Here is a 22,207-nt window from a genome sequence, read left to right on the forward strand (position 1 = left end):
TTATACCGTATCTTTGCTTATCTCCCAGTTCAGTTGATAGGACAAAATGGTAGAAATTATAAAATATCTTATAAGACTAGTAAATTACAATGTATTCCAATACTGAAGATAAGTTTTGCAAATCTGATCCTGGTCCTTCAATCTATTTTAAGCATAGTTTAGCAAAAGTTCAAAATTGGTCCAACTGTACAAGACTTTAATTTCATTTACCAGCTAAATTTATCAATCAAAAGATTTTTCACTATCACATTCACAGTTTCAACATGAATATATCCCATTACGAATATTACTAACAATGCATTACATGAGCATAAGAGGTAAGCATTAAAAAATAGCAAATACAAAACTTATATCAATTGAGGAGTGTTAATAATGACTCCCTACTAGTTAAAAAAAACAGAATGAGTAGAAAGTATATTTATCACACACTTCTGACATGAAAATGAAACAATGATATGACTCAAGCTTTAAACTTATAAAATTATCTAAAAAATTCTTCTACTAAATTATAATAAAAATTTTGGAACACAATATGTACTCATTTTTTAATATGACAACTTTTATAGCATCAACTTCTAACCTGCATATGAATTTTTTGTCCTATCAAAATGAAAGTTGGTGATGGCGACATTCATACCATGTAAGAATGCAAACTATGTAATCACACGTTCTTCCTTTCTGCGATGACTAAAAATATTTAATACAAGCATAAAATACAAAAATATACCTCAACCCTGAAAATGATTGAATGTATCACAAATTGATGAAAAATGTTGGCAATGACATAAAGAATGACATAGTTGTGCGAAAATGATCAATGGTCAGTGAAATTCATGATAATGCATTATAAGAGTGATTGTCATTTATATAAGAGCACCAAAGCTTTTATGCTACAGAATAAATTAATTTACAAGGCAAAATGACATGTGGATAAAACAGGGTCCACATAAATTCTGATCATTGTCACATTGATAATGTTTCATATCCCACCTACTGCAACTCAAACATTGATACCAGAGGAGAAAAGTTCCTTCCCAATTCCACGTACATATACAAATAATAATAACAACTGAAAAATAAATGCAAAGGATACTAGATGATAAGGCAAGTGCTAACAACACAGTTCTGTCATGAGCACAATTCTTACAACAATAATGAAACTCCACAAAACAACATATGTACTTGAAATATGTATAAGGGATATTCAAAACATAATGGACGTTTGGTCACAGGAAAAAATATACTTATATGAAACACATTTTATTGGCTTTACTTTTAGTTGGCAACAAACCTACTTCACTTCTCTTCTTAATTGCCATTCACTTCTAAGCATTTTTTGTACTGCTGGACCGGCTTCTTCAACCCCTCTGCATACAAGCTTCCCACCTGAGATTTCAAGATTTTCGTTGGGAACTCTTTGACCAACCACCGTACAGTCCTTACCATGCACCTAGCGTCTACTTCCTCTTCTTGCACTTGAAACAGAGGCTCCGTGGACAACATTTTGGAAGCGAAGAGGACACAGAGGAGCCACCATTAGAGTTGAACAGCAAAACAGCGTTCGTTGTCAATTGGTTCAACTCTCAGGCGGCGAGCTACTATTATGCAGAGGGGCTAAAGGAGCTGATGTGCAACGGTATGAAAAATATGTCCCTAGGAGAGAAAGGCAATTATGTAGAGAAGCCAAGTAGGTTTCTAGCTAACTAAAAGTGCCAATAAAATATGTTCCATATGAGAATATTTTTTCCTGTGACCAAACGGCCCTGATCTTCTGAATATGCCTCATATTTCAACAAAATAGCCTCACAGTTCATCCTGCAGAGCACTTACATTAAAAGCTAGGGACTGATCGGTTCCATACTTTTTTTGCTTCTGTTCCACTTTTGTTAATTTTGCACTCAAATGCCTAAAATTTCAGTTTTTTTTTAACCAATAAGGTTTTTTGGGCTGTTAAAACACTATACCCAAGAAGAACATTGAAGTAACTCATTGCAGGCCCAAAATTTTGTTTCTTTACACATATCTCTGAATGTTTATGAGACGCGGGTCCCCTGCAATTTGATTCAATCCTCCAGAGTTCTCACCCACATCACGGCAACACCAAAGTATGGCCCACACCTCTCACTTCCTCCGCTATGTACATATATACTCCTCCTCCACCCCCTTCCCAAACCAACCACAGCCCCTCATGTAAATGTCACATTTAAATGCTGCGGAGTTGTACATTTCGTCACACTGGTCAAACAATACAAAATTGCTTTTATCATTGGGGTTTCAAACATTCCAACGTAGTTGTCAACATTCCAGCAGAACCTGAAAGTGAATTCAACTCGAAACTGCACCAAGTAACAAGCCATGAAGAGTTATATAAGATTGACTGCAATTTGGACTGCTATGGCACCAATGAAGACGACATTGTTGAAACCATATTATGCAGGCAACAAGGTGAAGTGGAAGGTAAGGATAGTGATGGAGATGAAATCGCACCTAAGCGTAGCTGAGTGACATCTCAAGATGCAAGGAGGTTCGTTGAGGGGATATGACTCTCCTTTATGCAAGACGCAACGAAGGTAGCCCAATGTCGTCATTAGATGTCTGTGCTGACTTTGTTCGTGCGACGAGGATGACGAGAATGCAGCAGGGTGCTATACACAAATTCCTCAGACAAGGAGATAAGATTTGAATGGTAAGTACTTGCATGTTTATAGGTAAAAGAAATATTTAGGGATCACATATTCTTAACTAATTAAACGTGAATATTTCTTTAATAGGAATCAGTAAAAGACAATCACCCAGCATCGCCCGAAACTGTAAAAATATTTTTAGCTAGGATTTTAAATAAATATTGAATAATGTTAATAAATAAACTATTCTTGCAGATTTATTAAGTACATGAATAGTTTATAAATTTCATTTAAATTATAAATATTTTTTACTCTTCTTTCCATCATTTAAACGTTATGATTATGCAATATACGGGATAGTTCGGCTAATTGGGGCAGCCTCTTAATTGGGGTAAGGTGCGCCTGTCCCACTGTATCCCAATTAACCGTAATCTATTGTAGTTGTATGTTAGTTGAATTAATTATATGCCCAATTGTTTCCATAAAATTAAAATATTACATTAATCAGCTAAATTCCTGTTCCAATCCTTTAAAGGAAATCAAAATTACTCCCCAAAATCTTGTGTTGCGTGCTGCATTTGCAACTGAGTCAAACATTCCAGCATTCATCGTTTAGTATTAGAGGTATTCAAATATTCGAGCAATGATTTAATATTCGAATTCGATATTCGAGTTCGAGAAATCTGCTATTCGACCCATCTCTACAAAAAATAATAAGAAAAGTAGGTATGAGCACATTACGTTGTATTTTACACGTTAGTACACATATAATTGTGCATCTTATATTTTCGATCTTCTTCTATATATAACAGCTTAGAAATTGACAGATGGTGATTTAAAAAAAAAATTCTGACTCAATCTAATAAAAATATGACATTTTTTGGATTCAGCAGAATATATGGTACTCCATTTCCAGAACTTGAAAAGCATGGTAGAATCGTAAAAATGCAGGCCTGTGTTATTAGTATTAGACCGAAACAAGATGGAACATACTGGAAACAAAACAGCACCAATCACTTGCTCGCACGTTTCTGCCTAGGTAAAAAAGACTTCACAAAATTTCATGATATCTTACAAGCTCCTCCCTTGCTCTCCTCCGTATTCTCTCCAGTGCCTCTCTGCTTGGAAGGCCGAGTTCCCAAACACCCAGAGAACACTCTCCATCCCTACCATGGCCCCTGCCCTCCCACGCCTCCGCAGCCCCCTCCCCCCCCCCTCTTCCTCTCGCTGAGTGGATAAGTCGTTCTAGTTCCCCCAGCTGGTGATGCCCTCCGACGGGCCATTGCTTTTGTCATTATTATTATTATTTGATTCATTACTTTACACATGCATATTTCTTGGTTTTAAAAGTCCCATTGGACTATTAACATGGCTAGAGGAAATCTTTTGCTGTGACTGTTTTTTGCCAAAAATTATATATTCAATAAATTACATCCAGTAAAACTTATAATTTCCAATTTATGTCAATTTAGATAAGCAAGACAGAATAAATGCAGTTACTCTTATATATTAGCAAAGGTTTACCTTTTGCCTTAAGGTGAGGAAATTTAGTGATGCAAAAAAACATCGCCTTATGTCTGGATTTATACTTGCGTTTATTGGATGCAAATTTCTCCGTTGCCGCACCAATCCTGTTCCTGTATAAGTGTTCACAATAGTGTTATTGGCTATTATTAGCTCCACCCCCAGTTAAGTCACAACTCCCTACAGCGAGTGTTTATTTGAGCACCGTGGGGTCTAGTTTTATCGAGATTGCAGTGTGTAAGGTAAAGGGCATTATCCATGGATATTTGGATCCGAGGTATCCGATCGGATCATCCCTAGTAATCATCATAAGGTTAAGACTACAAGTGAATACCTTACTTATCTCCGAGCACCATACATATCATGTAAATTTAGTAGAAAAATGCCACGTAAATTTTTAGCCTTGATAGTGGAAATTTTGATCACTGTCAAAATTCCAGGCATACGTCTGCATCACCGCGTGATAGGATAAAAAAATGCAGCACAAATGTTTTTTCTTAAAGCACTGATGCTTAAAATACGGGTGTGTCTCTTACACGGGTGTGTCACTTACACACGTGTTCATACGTTATTCTATCTCTGCGGCACAACAACTTGTGACATCACCATGTAAGTGTTGCATTACATGCAACAACATGATGATGGCTGGTAGAATTGGTGCTGATCAAAGGATTTTTCTCAGAGGCTATATCTTCAAAAGAGAATGACAATCTAAGTTTTGACAACTGAATCACCGTCCATGACGTTAAATTAATTGCTGATCATAGAAAATAACTCACCACATATTCACAGTCAGACAAATAGACGTGGAAAAATACGTAAATCTGGCAGGAATTCCTTGGTGATTGACTCAACACCTAGAAAATCGCCAAACTCTGGGGGCACTGACTACGTTTTACGTTAGCTGCAGTTCTGTTAAAGATAAAAGCTTTTCACAACAGAGTTAAGCTAATAGTTATTCAAGGCTATACCAAGTTTCATTTAAACCCACCAAGAAATATCGGAATTGGTTTTGATCAACTCACAATGTAATCAACTATCCGCCTATTATATTCCATAACCTGAACCTCCCCACCTAATATTATAACCCCACCACTGCAGAACTATTCGTCCTGCATAAGTGGGGTTAGCCAACCAAATAAGACAACACATGCTGCTGTAACCATAGTGTTGAATCACAAATGGCTTATTCACATACTAGAAATAAGATACCATAGAAGCGCATGTAAGAGGTGCACCTTTTTTCCCAGACATACAGCTGAAAATGGGAGTACACGTCTTACACATATTTCTTACCTTCCCCTCCTCCCCTTCACCGGTCGCAAGTCCAAGGGGAACTGAGTGGCCTTGGTTTTCAGCGTGAGTCAGTCATCTGAAACCCTGGGTCAAAAAGAAGCAGCGGGGAGGGAGTTTCTCCCTTAGTGACGTATTTTTAAAATGCTTCTGTTTGCTTTTCTTAATTGTAAGCATCGAGCCGTCACATCGGTACCTCAGGGATGAACATGGAAAAGATTGTGCAGGGCTTTTTGCTCCAGAGGGCACACTAAATTTACTGCCACGAGTGGGCATCCCGTGGCATTTATACTGCAAATAGTAATCACAAACATAGAGAATACATAGTTTTGAAGGACAATACCAGGTTAATAGTCAACATCTGCCGAGTAATTTCCATTACGCGGAGGACCTGATTTTTCAAAAATCACCTTCAGGCGCCATTATGAGGATTATTGCGACTGAATATTATATTGGCATCAAAACCTGTGGTTTAAAAAATTTAAACAAGGTTCCATGAAATCTATGACGTGGTTATTATCCTATGGTGCTGAGATTCCGCTGATTGTTGTTCAATCTCTTGGGAAGTTTCAGGCTATGTGCCTGTCGTGTTTTGCCATAAAATTCTCCATGGCTGCAATTCTATTGCAATACTCCTGCGAGAGCTTTAAAACAAAATTGTTCATCATTGGGACAAGCATTGTGGAGCAACGGCATATGTGAAGAAAGGATCGGAAGTCTTTCTACTCCCTCTTATGGGACGTTGCATTCACAAAAGCATTGATTTAAAATTTCGGATTCAAATTCAATTTCTTCGACGAATTTGGATCCGGGGCATAAGGTGAAGGGGACTATCCGTGCATATTTGGATCAGAGGTATCCGATCTCACCAGCCCTAGATAGTATCATAAGGTTAAAACTACAAGTGAATACCTCCATATCTCTGAGTGCCATACATATTGTGTAAATTTAGCTGAAGAAAATTATGCGTAAAAATTTTTAGTATTGAAAGAGGAAATTTTGATAACTATTGAAAGTCCAGGCATACGTCTGCTACACTGCGCAATAGGATTTTTAAAAAATGCAGCAAAATTCTTTTTCTTTAGCTTCGATGCTCAAAATAGGGGTGCGTCTATTACACGTGTGCGGCTCTTACACGTGCTTATACAGTACTTTAAGATTCACTTTTTTGGATGACCTTGGAAGCCAGAAAAAACAGAAAACATCAAAAAGGCAAAATTCTAACAAACTTTCCTTTAAATAGATATTCTGCAGTTTAGAGTCCCAGAATAATGATATTTTCCAGTGCCCTTATTTTGCTTGACTTTAATGGTGACACGATGATGATTTTTTTGGTAGATAGCTGCCTATAACTTACTTTTCAGAATAAAATTGAAAAAAATCCATCGATACTTCTGAGAAATACATGAACATGGAATAATTAATATTGACAACCATCTACAACAACATTACTAGTGGGAATGTTTTAATGTTATACTATAATTAATTCTCTTAAAATATAAAACACATCAATTGCTTATCATATTTAATTTTACTTCCCAATGTTTTTCGTGCCGTTTTTTGACCTTTGGGAAGAGTAAATTAAAGTACACCCATGTCTTGTATAGTGCAATTTAGATTAGCGCAATTTCAATATAGCGCAAATTCGTTCCTCGGGGAAACATTGCAACGCAGAGTAGCCTAATCAAAAATCTTAAATGCTCACGTGATAAAACGTGAACTTGCGCTAAGTACACACGAAATTTCAATCATTTTACGCATATTAATATTACTGCCTGCCTCAAATCTTCTTTTTTGTTTATATATTAATCGAATTCCATTGCTGTGCGATGGCCAAAAGTATTCAAGGTCATCAGTATTCACGGGGGAGAAATGGAGCGGTGGCTGAGTTGCGCATGAATAGCATCAACATATAAGAGGGTCCGCTATAGAGTCTCAAACACAATAGCTTCGTTCCCTCCCCGCAGTCGTAGGCCCTCTGCGTCTCAAGAATACAGTTCAGCAGTAGAAGGTGATTTCGATAGAGCCATGCAGAGTAAAAACCAAGAGAAAATGGCAAAAAATAGGAATGCGGGTAGAGAAATCAAGAATTTATCAAGAAAAACCATAAACCTAGAAGAGAAATTGATATAGGTCAATTGCTTTGAAAATGGGGAACGTCAAAGCGAAATTGCGCGGAAGTTTAAACGCACGATGCCTTATTCTGAATAAAGACGAAGTTAAAACATCAGTGACCTCAGCCGTACCAGCTTCAACCAAGTGGTCTACACATACGGAAAGTTCATAGTGAATCAGTACAAAAAGACGAGAGTGGTAATCGCTCCGAGACATTTAGTGAAAGCTCCGGTTGGTTCCAGAATTTAAACGGCAAGCAGGTATTTTCAGTGCGGCGATATCAGGTGAATCTGCAAGTGTTGATAGCGCAGTCACCACAACATTTTCTGATGATCTCCAAGCTGTGATTGAAAGTGGCTCCTTTCCCCCTCAACTAGTTTTTAGTGTTGACGAGACGATATTATTTTGGAAAAGAATGCATTCTCGTTCATTCATTTTCAGGGAAGGAAAACCTGAGTCAGGTTTCAAAGCATTTAAAGACTGTTTCACATAGCTACTAATGACTCGGAGGACTTCAAATTAAAATGATTTATCATTCATAAACTCCGCTAGCTATGAAATGGCATTCAAAGTAGCATTTGCCTGTCATTTCGATGAGCGACAAAAGGGCCTGGGTGACACAATAGTTGTTTTTAGACTGGTTTTTGAAAAATCGTCAACTGCCGGCAATGCATTACGAACCCCTGAGATAGCATATGTTAGCCCACCCGCACGACAGGAGGGAATTTCAAAAGCACGTAAGAATTTTTTTTAATGTGAATAAAAGTCTTCAAATGCATGCATACTATCTTTAAAGATGTTTTAAACCATAAAAATTTATATAAATAATGTTTTCTAAGGCTATTTATGGGAATATATATGTTTTAGAGGAAATTCAATACCCAAGACCTATGCTACCAGGAACGCATCCCTATCTTCCCAATGTTAAAACGCTCTCGTATAACGCAAATTCGTATAGCGCAAAGACCCCAAGGAACGCATCCCTTGCGCTATACAAGACACGGGTGTAATCTCATTTTTATCGCTGCATGTGATCCCTTTCAGTGATTTATAAATATATTTTTTATTGATAGGAATCTGTCCCAATCATTACAGACTCTAACACCCCAAAAAACTGCAGGTCCTGAACTTGTGTTTTCCTCATTCAGTGTTCAAAATTTTTTCCACCCCAATTAACCTTAATTCAGGATTCTACTGTATATTTTCTTAAATATCAATATTAACGGAACACATTTTTTTATTACATTCACCAAAAGTAACTATACTTTATTTTATAATATAAAAATGAAAGCTACTGGTTTTATTCAAAATTTTTATAAGACATGTGCATTGATGCCTTTTAATTGTATTAGGCCATGATTGTGAGTCTTCCATTACTATAATGATGTTGTTATTCTAATACATACATATATGAAAAAGAAAATTATTTGAAATGAAATTAAATTTTATTTATTATTAAATTAATGTCATTTGTTGAACAATTGCATCATTTCTGTTGGAACTCCAGCAAAATTACTAGATACAAGCCAATCATTTCCTTGGATAGCTTTTCATATATATACATATTGACAATTCTCACCCTCTAGACAGCAATAACCTCCATGTAACAAAATATTTTGTGGTCCGAAAAAGTTTGTAATAAAGAGTTTTGACTGAAATATACTATTTTTCAAGTAATAAATTGCATAAATTTAAACATGGAATTTGTCACATTTACAATGGGGGCCATCAAACATAAATTATTCCACGCAGAAAGCCCCACCATGAACAAACAAACAGATGGATGTCAAAATGAGTCAATCGTTCCACAGAGGGTTTGTATATATGAATTCTAGGGCATTATAGTGACATATGTGTGAAGTATAAAATTAAAATGATTTTCACCACATTTTATCACTTCCTTTAAATATTTAAAAAAGCTAACCATTGAGACAATTTCCAAAGGACTCGCTCAGCGAAATAAATTCGAGGTGATGGATTTCAGCCATGGACGGGATCCCAGGACACTTCACGCACACATATGCACACACACTCCAAATAAAATATATATTATAAATGCATAAAAAAATAAGAAAAAAAATCAAAATTCGTCATGAAAACTTCGTGCGGCATCGACCATTTTGCTACCTAAAAATAGGTCCATTTTATTCAAGACCTCGCGGAGGGAGAGGTGGCCATCGTGATCAGCATCTGAGAGGACCATCAACGTCTCAGCCTCTTCCCGAGCATGCCGCGGATTGCTCGGATCTATGTATTTCTGGAATAAACACAAACACGGACATAACAATTACATGGACATTAAGTTGGAATGGGTTTTCCTAAATCTACGTCAACATATTAAAACGCAAGCTGCCTCAATTGGCGTGTGGCACTACACCAATGGTAGGACACCAGCCACTACCAAACAAATAGGAAATGCAAAGTTGCACCTAAGTCTTATTTTTTAATTTAGTAACATTTTATTACAAAACAAAGTAGTAAATATTTATTTTAAAATGGTGCATAAAGATGGAAATCCACCACATGATGAGCCATGGCTAGGCTGTAAGCAAAAAAAAGTGACACATTTTTACAAATACTTGAAATATGTTCTTTGAAATTGTTTCCTGAAAATTTGGGAAATGTACGTTTTATAGGCCTAGCAGCATTTCCGCTGTCATAAGAGAAAAAACAAAAGATGTTATGAAGCCTCATGATTATAGCCCTAACAGAGAGATGAACTGTCGGCTGGAAATAATTTGGGCTAAAAATTCTTCTCAGACCTGTTTCATTTTCACCAAAATTTCTGGAACCCCCCCCAGAAATTTCTCCATACTTCCTCCGAACTTATCCCGCTAAGGACTTTTCGCGCTAAGGTTTTTCGCGCAAAGGATTTTCGTGCAAAGGCCCTTCCTCAAAGGCCCTGACTCGCAAAATCCTGTCTCCGGAAAATCCTGCCTCCGGAGAACCTGCATCCGGAAACCAGCATCCGAAACAAGCACCCGAAACCAGCCCCGAACCCAGCCTACCTGCAATCCAAGACTTATATAGGACTACAGCGGAGGAATACTTACTCCTTGGCCAGCAAGGGGAAATGGGTGATGAGTCTCTGTATGCAGTTTGGAGTGAGAAGTATTACCATAGTCCTATCACAACTCTCTCTCCCTCCAACACCTCATCCCACTATGTCTTTCCCCTCCTTGTGTTCCAATAAATATCCCTCTGATTCGACTGATGTTTCCAACCCAGAAGTTTGAGGGGAAAATTCTGGCTGGTATGCTGTTCACTCCAACCCAGGGATGATGTTTTGCGGAGCAGCCTGTCAACAGGGGCAGTGACGCAGCGGATAGAACATTGGGCTGACTACCCCTCCGCTCCTTGGAAAAACCCCTCCCCTCCATCCTGTCTCGTCGGGCAATAACCAAGCTCTCTTCTGCTCGGGCCCTGGTCGTGGACGCATGGCTAGTGGGACATGGCCAATTTAGAAAAATTATACTGCTGGTATTTAGCTGGTAATGTTTCCTATGGGATCATTAATTACTACCATTGTTTTCTGTAATACTTCTGATTTTGAATACTCTACTTGGAATAGATTTTGAACGAAAATACTCGTAAATTTTTTGGCAATTTTTTTCTTGTGAGCTGATTTCTTGTTTGTAGAGCCTTTCCCTGATCCAGCTTGTGACCGACGGTTGGAGTTTTCCCTATGTCTGGGCTTACGTGAACAATCGACCAGATTTAGCGACGTAACGCCACAGACCCTCCAATGGAACATGTTTGGCATAGCTGACATGATTTTGATGCTCACCTCGCTCATCGCCAATGGCCGATGGCAATGGAAAGGAAAACCTGACGAAGTACTCAAGAAGAATTCTTTCAATTACATTGTACGTTACATAACTGCAAGGGGAATATTGTGCTGCATGAGCACATTATCTCACTCTGAAGAGAGCTGGTGATCACTTACTGCACATACATACATACACCTCATTTTTGTGTGCACTAAAAAATGTCACTCTACAAGTTAAACACACATTTTCGCTTGATATGACACTGTTCGACTGATGGTCAAAAATTTTGCATTGAAGTTAGAATTCAATGAAATATAAGTTTATAACAAATTCCATTTATGAGCACACCACTGGTGCAGCGTGGAATTTTGATGCCTGGGGCTGATGTGGCTCTTGATCCACCCAAAAATAATGTCATGATTGTAGGCCAAGGAATTCATTCTCCACATCCACTTCTTCATCTAGAAGTACCTAATATTGAATTTACAACGATGAAAAACTTTATTTTAAATTTGTTTCTGAGTTTCAAATTTTAATTTGAATGCTGCAAATTTTATGATTGCTCTTCTAACAAAAATAAAAAAATGTTTTATCATATTTTTTTACAATGTGTAGGTGCAGTATAATAAGCAATTAATGAAACAGCATAGCGGTATATGAATATATTTATAAATTATGCGTACAGAATGAATTTAGAGCCTAAAATTTTTGTTTCCATACTTTTTATTCAGCATATCTATCAATTACTTCATCAAAACTAATCCTGCTTGCAAAGTCTTTTTCAATCAATAGAATTTCAAGATTTGGTAATCGACACTGGGTCATAGTTGAATGAAAGTAAGATTTTATTGATTTCAAATTGGAAAAAATTCTCTCACGAAGTCATTGAAACACAAACCTTCAGCAAACATGAATAAACAGAACCCTCAAGAAGCTCCTTGATAATGTTTCTTAGTGCAGTGCATCTATTGCAGTGCAGTGACTACTATGGGACTGTCATACTTCCTCTACCACTGTAAAATTGTCTAAAGCTATATACATGCTAAGAAAGCTGAAAGCTTTCCCACTGAATATCTTCGAGCAGTTTACTTTGCCATTTTTCACTGCCACTTAAACTATGGCATTGAGGTTTGGGGCCATTCTTCCTCCGCTAAAGAATTATTTATTTTACAGAAAAGAGCAATTAGAATCATTACGAATTCAAAAGCTATGGAACATTGTAAACCTCTATTCAAGGAGCTAGGCATACTGACATTGTATGGTCAATATATATTTAAATGTCTTATAAATGTAAAAATGAACTTGGACAGCCATAAAACTGGTAGTGACGTTCACCATCATAACACTAGGCTAAAAAATAATCTCATTCAGCCTCAATGTAGGCTGTCAACAACTAGCAAGTCTTTTGACCATGTAAAGCTGTGCCTTTTCAACCACCTACCCCGAGAGGCCAGAGACTGTCCATTACCCAAGTTTAAGCGTTGTCTCCACCTATGGATATGTAGCCAAGCTTTCTACTCTATGAATGAATTTCTTGAATGCAGTACTCAGAATTGTATTATTTAGCTCTAGTATTTCATTGACTTTGACAAAGACTATTGCATTGTATTGTGTTTAACGTCAAATAAATCATTATTATTATTGGCATCCTCTCTTACTTTCTCTAAAGTTCTGCCATTGGACTACAACTGCATACATACCTTACGGGGCCGCTCGTATTGCCAAACATGGCAGAACCACAATTGTAACTTTTTTATGTCATAAGATAGCAATGTCTTGTATATATGTATAATGAGTTTCAATAAAACTATCTAAAATTTGTATGTAATTTGATTATTTTTCATTACAATTAAAGCATAGGTAGTTCAAAATATCTTTTGCGGCCCCCACTTGAGTTTTTTCATGTATCTGCTAGTGACTACATCGTAGGCTACGTTTTGCTCTTTCAGGATTTTTATATCCAATATGCACATAAACCCTTTCCTGATGTAAGTAATCTTTTTATACACACATATAGAATTAAGTGTGGTGGAGTGTCTGTTTATAGTAAACCTTACATAGGCCAAATTTTTGATGATTTTAAAATTGATCTATCACGCAACCCCCCTCACAAGTCATCCTTTCTCAATGTGTAATCATCCTTTGGATTCAATGTCATAAATAGCGAACCAACCCGATTAACCACCAACTCCAAAACCCTCATTGACCTAATAATTGGCAATCTCCCTAAGTCGTGTTTCTCATGTACTACTTTTGATTCCCTTATGTCTGACCATCCTGCAATTAATGTCAGCATAAAAATTGAAACCCCCTTCCCACCTCGTCTTGTACCTATGTCACAGCCAGCTTTCTCAGACTCGGCTATGAGAAAATTCGTTCATGATCTACCTCTGGAGAATTGGGAAGAGATACACTCAAGTCAGGATCTGAACTCAAAACTCAGTGCCTTTCTTAACATTTCTCATATCTATTTCAATGCAGCTTTTCCACTAAATATGAAAAAAAGCAGAATCTTCCCTCTAAAGGAAAAGATATATTCTGAGAATGTTCTTAATAGTGCCACCAATGTACGCAACCTCTACTCCCTGATGAAAAGTGGTAAAAATGAATTGAGAAATCCCAGCAACAAAGTATCCAGGAAAGACCTCAAATTTACCGGACATTGGTGGGGAGCCAATACTCTGGCCACCACACCAACCAGATCCCAGAGAACATTTCCCTCAGCTTAAAAGATGTCTTACATGCTGGAATATACAGCGCATACTTCTCCTTAAAATCATATCCTGACACAACACGCAAGAAGTTTGATTGCAAGAATGACTGTTACCAGCAGCTCCCGTCGATCGGCATGTCCACTTTTGTCAGCATCCACCTGCTCACGGAACTCCTTCCTCCGCTCCTCCTCCCTCTGCACCTCACCCTCCCGACGATTGCGATCCTCTATCGCCTCCTCCTCCGCCCCCTCGTCCCAAACAAATCGAGAATATTCCGTCTCGGTCAGCTGCCCGTCACCGTCCCGATCTGCACCAAAAGAGAAAACCGTTGGCTCAGCGATACCATAGAGCAGCGGTTCCCAAACTTTTTCTTTCCGCGACCCATTTTAGCTCATTCTTTTTAGCCGCGACCCCCTAAAAATGGTCGTCCAAGTTTAAGTACGTTGTTCACCATATTATTAGGATCTCGCGACCCCTTTCCGAACGGCCTACGACCCCCTTGGGGGTCGCGACCCCCACTTTGGGAACCGCTGCCATAGAGTAAGAATATTCTAGAGGGCACACGGCACATATCGAGAGTTTTAATTCTCAAAGAGCGAATGAATGGCCCCAGAGCAAGTGTGAGCAAGAGGCAAGAGACCCTCATTCAAGGTCACTTCTCTCCTCCTCTCCAAAAAATCATCCGCCTTGACCAGGATCCCGGTCAAGGCGGATGATTTTTTTCTCTGTGGATCTTTTGCACGTTTGAACTTAGAGCTGGTGTTTTAGAGCTATGATATCAGGTGAATCTCCAAGTGCATATCATATCATAGTCGACCCTGCAACATTATCTGATGAACTCCTATCTGTGATTTAAGGCCGCCATACACAAGGAATGATTTAATTTGCATGATCATTCACTGAACAATTCGTGAATGAACCTTCATGCGCATGATCATTCAGTGAAAATTGGAACATGTTCTATTTTGGCGATGGTTTTCCGGGTTTACACCGTGTTGATTCATGTTTTTGTGGACGACAGTTTCGGGCGCGTTCCAGCTCCCGTCTTCGGGTCCAAATGATCTGCAGATCTGCGATCCTTATATATATATATAGCTAATCAGGCCTTTGATTTGAATACCATTGTTGGAAAAGCCGTTTGAAAGATGAGGATAAAGGATAGCCGTCTTCCCTATTGAAGTTCTTTCGGTGACTCGCTATTTCTATCACCTCCCTTATCAGCCTAGGGAAATATTTATTTATAAAAAAAAAATTTTTCGTCTTTCTGCGGTTGCAGAGCATGCATGGTCAGAACCTGGGCACGTCATATTTTTTAAGGAATCGATGATCATCGCCAGGGAAAATAAGCTGAACTGCTAAAATAAACTAAAACCTACCTGCTTCGAAGTTCCCCATTTCTGGAGCTCAACTGCTGCATGAGTACCGTGGGATAGTAACATTAGCGCATTTCCCAAGATCCACTGTCCCCCTCTGAGGCTTTCCTCTTCTTCGAAATAAAAAAAGGTCCCAGCTCGCGCAGGGATCATATTACAAAGACCTTAGCTTCGAAAAAAATATCAAGTTACGCGAGAAAAATAAAAGCGTGTCTCGCGCCCACCCCCTTTTCTCACCCACTGACTTTTTTTACCTACCTGCTTCGAATTTCCCCCTTTCTGGAGGTCAACCGCTGCATGAGTCATCTACTAGCCCGAAAGGTGTCTAACAATGACTTTCGGCAATTATTATTACACCTTTATTGGATTGAAACATTAGTAATGTGCGCGTAATTTAAAAAAGAACAAGACCAAACGCGATGCATTTCTGACTTTATGTAAGCATTTTACGCAAGGAAATAAATGTCAAAATAGGACGGAGGCTTGGCATTCTGGCGAGACTCGATATGAGCAGCAGAGCTTCTCGGAAGTTGATGAGGTATTTTTTTCCGAAAACATATATCAAGTTACAATTTATGAGTGGTGCTATAAATCTTTATTGTTACAGTCCCAGACGAAGGGATATTTTCTCAGGATATTTGGTTTCTCCCTGATAGCAATTCCAATTCATCTTCTTATCTCGTGAGAACTCCCAAAGATGGACTGAAAATAATTGAAGAAAATCAGGTGGAGAAGAGCTTGTATTTTACAAAATGCCTCAGATTGTCAGCTAGCACTTGGCAGCAGCAGTGGGGGTAAAGCGATGTTAGTTGAATTAATTGTATGCCCAATTGTTTCCATAAAATTAAAATATTCCATTAATCAGCTAAATAGGGTAGTTTCCTTCATCAAATAAAACGAAAGGCATTGATTGCGATTCGTTACCCACCATTACTGTATTCATAATATAAAAATTATTTCGTTTTAGAAGTACCGGTTTAGACGAATGGCAATGGTCCATTTTTATCCTCATTTGAAAAGGGCCAGATTGGCACCCATGCGATGCCACTCCACGTGACGTCACAGGGACCTAGGTAGTTTCTATACGAGAAGATAGGAGTTATACATCGTCTGAGGTTACCAATGCATGCATGAGGCACAGAGCTCAGGGAAACATGCCTTAATAATCACTTATTAAAACTGGCTAAGGTCGGAAAGTTTTCATCGTTTGATAAGGTATTAATAATCCTTATTTAAGCCAAGTGCTACCAGCCAGCAGGGTACTCAGCTACCCGCTAGCAGCCTGCGTCGTATCAGCGCTCAACTCGCCTTAAGGTCACCTCACAGGGCGGGAGGGGGAACCAGAAATACGTCACGCGGAGAGATTTCCCAGCATTCATACTTACGCGTCTCGTTTTCACGCGCTTGAAAATATTCACTTTTCATTTAATCGCGAAAAATAGATGTTGTCATTTAAAAATCTAAAAGCGTGAAATACGTACTCCAGGAGTAATAATCTTTCGATCTAGGCAATAAAAAAATAATAGGAAACCACCCTATTCCTGTTCCAATCCTTTAAAGGAAATCAAAATTACTCCCCAAAATCTTGTGTTGCGTGCTGCATTTGCAACTGAGTCAAACATTCCAGCATTCATCATTTAGTATTCGAGGTATTCGAATATTCGAGCAATGATTTAATATTCAAATTCGATATACGAGTTCGAGAAATCTGCTATTCGACCCATCTCTAATTACGAACGTGCTGCGCCCGCTCCCAGAGGGCTTGCCCCGCTCTTTTCAATGCAGGTCCACAAAGGGATACGCACGTTTCTAATTTTGAAGTGTAGAAAAAAAAGGCAGGGTCTTATGTACAAATTATTTGGAATGTTGATGTACAAATTGAGGTCAGAGGACCTCTTTAAACACAACATTGGAAGTAATTACACTATCCTCTGCTAAACGCACATGATGTCTCATACTTACGTATCAACAGGAGACTTGAAAGTGGAATCGGCCGCATTTTGATAAGTTATTTAAAGAATGCGAGATATTGTTGCAAATGAACAAATTTATCAGTTTGTGCGCCGTTAACGTCAGGAATATTTACAGTTTTTTTGTTTTTTATTATTATTAAAAAACCAATTTTAGGAAACAATAGCAATATTTAGGAAGTAAGATATGCTGTTGCATGTTCTCTGATAAATTCTGTGCATTTTGGTACCTCATTTGTAGAGTTTGGTTGCGTATGAGTTGAGAAAAAGTTATCTATACAGTAGTAATAATATAGAAGTGTTGAAATATATAAAGTTAGGTAACAGCCAATATTTTAACTGCTATAGTTGTTGTGGCGACAGTCATAAGTTTATATTTAATATTTGAGTATACTATCTATGTATGGTATCTATGTACATTACTGTTGTGTGAGTTGTTGGTTGTTCACTGCTAATATGTAACAGGATAAAAGATATAGAGTTCAGGTGTTTAGAAATAAACCTAGTAATTATTTCTAAAGGTTATTGGGCCCAGGGAACGCGGAGAGAAGAATTAAATAATTACCAGGGAAAAGAAGTTTGGTTGCTGGAGAAGAAGATAAGATGGCAGAAGGAAGAGAGTATGTAAATGGGATTGAGCGGTTGAATGGAGATAATTATTATGCATGGTCTAGAGTGGCAAAAGCAGAGTTGATAGAGAGGAATTGCTGGAATGCAATCAACCCCAGATTTGATGCTGATGAAGTGGGCGACATGAATATTGATGAGGCGCGACTCAACAGGAAGGCGCTTGGATTCTTGCTCAAACGCGCTGCAAGAGAGTATGTTGAAGATATTGGTGATTGCAATTTCACCAAGGACACTTGGGAGATTCTACAAGGTATTCACACAACCTATACACTCACCAAGGCTCTGAAAGTGGAGAAGAGAATGATGAACCTAATTAAAACTCCTGAAGTTAAAATGCATAAATATATGGCAGAGATTCAAAGCTTAAATAGAGAGATTTAAAGTGCTGGGTATGGTTTGGAGCGCGGTGAACCTCGCTGCATTGCAAATAAATGATAATCAGTGGTTATTGGACAGTGCCTCCACTGATCACATCTGTAAAAGTGAGGCTATGTTTTCATCTAATAGCCCTGCGAGTGGATTTATAAGCATGGGAAAGGGCAAAGTTCCAGTGAAAGGCGTTGGAGTGGTCCCTGTTGAACTAACAAATGAATGCGGTGGATGTACTTTAGAACTCAGGGGAGTGTTATTCGTACCTGAATTTGGTTACAACTTGATCTCTTGTGCTAAGCTAGCAAAGAAAGCGATTTCTTGCAAGTTTACGGAGAATTTCTGCACTGGACAACTTAACGGTGATGAAATCTTCAAGGGGCATCAAAGAGAGGGGCTGTACATCTTGGAAACAGTGACCAGCACAGTGATGTCTAGCGTAACAACACAGCTAGAAGGTGAAGGCGGACCAGAGCAGAATGCTGTTGCCCTGCTGAATGTGATTCGAGAGGAGGCAAATGCTAGCAAGAGGGAGGCCAGAAGAGCAGCGGCTGCTGAGCGTCTCAAGACAGAAGCTGCCGAGAAGGTGGTGGCTGAGCTTCAACGGCAGCTGGCCAAGGCACAGTCGGGTGTCAAGGAACAAGAGGCAGCAGTTAGAGCACAAGTGTCTGCAACGGCAGTGAAGGAAGCCGAGGCAAGGGAGCAGGCAGCTGCTCGGGCGCTGGAGGAAGAAAGGCTAAGGGCAGAGGCTGCTGAGAAGGTTGTAGCTGAACTCCAGTGCCAGCTAGCCAAGGCACAAAGCGCAGTCCGGGAAGCCAAGGAGACTGCAATGAGAGAGGGCCAGGAATCGCTGTCAAGGCAACAGCAACAAGCAGTTGCTCACGCAAGGGAGCAGGTGGCTGAGGAAGTTCAGAAGGTCCGGGAAGAGATGCCGATATGATCAAGAAGGAAGCAGAAGAGGCCAGGAAGCAAGCGGCCAAAGCACAAGAGGAGCTGAAGGGTGCTGGTGTGGAAAGAGAGAGGTTCCAGGCACAGCTTGAGATGCTCGTGAGGGAGCTGGAGAAGAACCAGCTTGACCTTCATGAAGCAAATCAAAAATTGGCTAGCGGGTCAGCTAGATTGAACCAAGAGACTGACATGGCAAGGAAGCAGTTGGAAGATCAGCGGCGGCAGCTTGAAGAACAGAGGCGGCAATTCGATGAACAAGGGCGTCACTTTGATGAGCAGAGGCGACAGATGGAGGAGACAGTGTTCGTTGGGTGGCCTGAGGGTTTCATAGAGGATGGTGGAGAGAAGGTGTGGAGGTTGAACAAGAGTTTGTGTGGGTTGAAGCAGGGTGCGAGAGAGTGGCATAGGGTGATAGATGTAATACTGATAGATTTTGGATTGGGCGGATTGAGCAGGGACAGGTGTGCTTGTGTTGACAAGTGTGGTGAATTGGTGCTTGCACTGTATGCGGATGACTTAGGCATGTGGGGAAAGACCGAGAAAGTAGAGGCATTTGAACTGGGATTGTGCAATAAATTGGAGGTGAGGGACCTGGGAAGAGTGTCAAGTTTCTTAGGAATGAATGTGACTCAGGGAGATAGGGAGCTATGCATTGATCAAACACTATATGCCCAAGAAAACAAATGGGTCTCAAGGTGTGACTATAAAAAAAAAATTCATTTGGACCACAAGTGTGTAACTTTATTTTCATGAGAGTTGCTAATTGTTACTGTGAATTTTGTTTGTTGAAGTGATTTTTTTTGTTTGCTTGTTTCATGAGTTATTGATTTAATTCAAATTCAAGTATTGTTTACTGTCCCAGACAGCACAAGCATTTGTATACAAATGGTATATCTTCTGTACGTTTACAAATTGTACCGATTTTTGTAATATAACTGTATCACAGTTGTATTCAAACTTCTTGTATACAGATGATTCGTCATTCAGTTGTAATACAAAGCCAAAATACAAGGGAAATACCACATTTGTAAAAGCTTTGTATTACCAGGAGAATGCCTCAACCGCCCAGAAAACAAAACAATGATGAAATACGTATCGACGAACTTCCTTTCCTGCAGGGCTATTCAGTAACTCTTTAAAATATAAAACATTTCCTCAATGATATTACAACACCTCCAACTCCAATAGGTATATATTCCGAAAATAAAATATGAGAAGCATATAAGAGACAAGAATAATTTAAAATTCATGAAATTAACAGTTAAATATGCAGAGTATTACTTGCACAAAATGAAATTACATCCACAACTACAATGAACATTGCTGTTTACATGGCAAAGCAAATATATGACATATATTAACAGTATGTGGCTCTGTCGTCTACTGCGGCCTGCTGTTTACGTGGCGGAAACTGAGTTTTCGTTGACAACTTGACAACTCTCGTCGCGTAAACTGAAGCACGAAACTTACACGGCGGAATGTTCGAAATGGCTTAGTGAATAGCAACAATGTGATTTTCGCGATCCCGTCACGAAATCGCTATTATATTCCATTGATGAATATCTTATTGAATCTTAATGTTAAAATACTCAATTGTATATAATACATATACATGTATGTATTTGATGTGTTTATGATGTGCCTTATATCTATGCATGTAGATGTATCAGATCTCCGGGCAAATAAAGATTTATTATTATTATTGATCAGTCGTCTTGGCAACCGCGTAAACATTTAATGAATAGCCCAGCTGATAACTCGTTGTGAGAAGGTCGTGAGAGCTCTGGCGCACATTTTCTGATTCGTTTTGTAGATTACTTTGACCCCCTCACCGTATCGGACACTCTTTCTCCTGGTTTTGACCCCTGCTTCCTTTGCTTTGGAATATCCTTCCGATTTTGACCCCGGCTCCGTTTTGATTTTGGTTGTGAAACTACGGCTGCGACAGCGGTATACTTGTATCCATCGCTACCAGTTTACGATATTTATTGAGACAATTGAGACTAAAGCCCGTATGACACTTCCCAATTTATTGGCCAATCCATTGGATACTGGATTGTGGACCCACTGACACACACCAATATCTATCCCAATATCCATTTCACAATATTGGACACAATTTCTCGCCCAATCTGGAATTTAGAACAGGTTCTATTTTCTCGCGGCCAATCTCCAATCACAACTCAGTCTTGTCGACTCCTAGTAGCCAAAACTAGAAGCTCTTTGCAAAACATTCGGTTTGGCTATTAAGGCCGCTTTACACGGTGAATGATCTTTTGAAGGATCATTCGAAAGACCATCATTCACCGTGTATAACGGAAATTTCCTGCATTGGAATGAAATTTCAGGCCTGTTCTAGGCCGCGGTCCGTTTCAATCTTCAAGCGCTTCGAAGCTCTTCAGCTCGGTCCATTTCACGCTTCAAATAGCTTCAAAGCTCAGGATGTGACGCCCCTGAGTGAGCGTAAATTTCATATGAAGACCACTTCAAACGCTCCGTGATGGAGGTGAAGTGTTTGGAGCAAGAGCGATAGATCGTTCGATATATTCGAGAATTTGCGCCAATTTCATGCGTTGCTAAGAGAACGTTCCAATAAATAAACATAAAATAATCATTTGCGAAAGGAAGTAAGGACGCAATGGATAAAAAAATTGATTTAAATGTACATGCCGACTGGTTAAATGAAGATTTTACATTTCAATTGAACCTAGAGGAATACAACCGGGCCTTAAATCGTGAGTATTCTAATGTCGGATTGACTCGCGGAACTTCGGTTTCGCGGAAAAGGGTATCACCATTATCGCGAGCCGGCTATTCTCCTCCCCCTGTGACGAGGCCGACTAGTCACTCACTCAACCCCTCCCTCACCCCGGGCAA

General features: G+C 39.1%; 1 protein-coding gene across 4 annotated transcripts in view; it reads right to left on the reverse strand.

Moving 5' to 3' along the window:
* Nucleotides 1-8,838: 8,838 nt before the first annotated feature.
* Nucleotides 8,839-22,207, reverse strand: part of LOC124163446 (45 kDa calcium-binding protein-like) — an 83,758-nt gene continuing 70,389 nt past the window's right edge. For all 4 annotated transcript variants that reach the window (XM_046540365.1, XM_046540366.1, XM_046540363.1 and 1 more), the window contains 2 exons: nt 14,154-14,347; nt 8,839-9,813 (listed from right to left, as the gene is read on the reverse strand). In XM_046540365.1, the coding sequence (XP_046396321.1) occupies nt 9,637-9,813; nt 14,154-14,347 (371 nt within the window). In that variant the 3' untranslated portion in view covers nt 8,839-9,636. The remainder of the gene's footprint in view (nt 9,814-14,153; nt 14,348-22,207) is intronic.

The sequence above is a fragment of the Ischnura elegans genome, chromosome 8, assembly GCF_921293095.1.
Source record: "Ischnura elegans chromosome 8, ioIscEleg1.1, whole genome shotgun sequence".
In the NCBI taxonomy this organism is placed as follows: domain Eukaryota; kingdom Metazoa; phylum Arthropoda; class Insecta; order Odonata; family Coenagrionidae; genus Ischnura; species Ischnura elegans.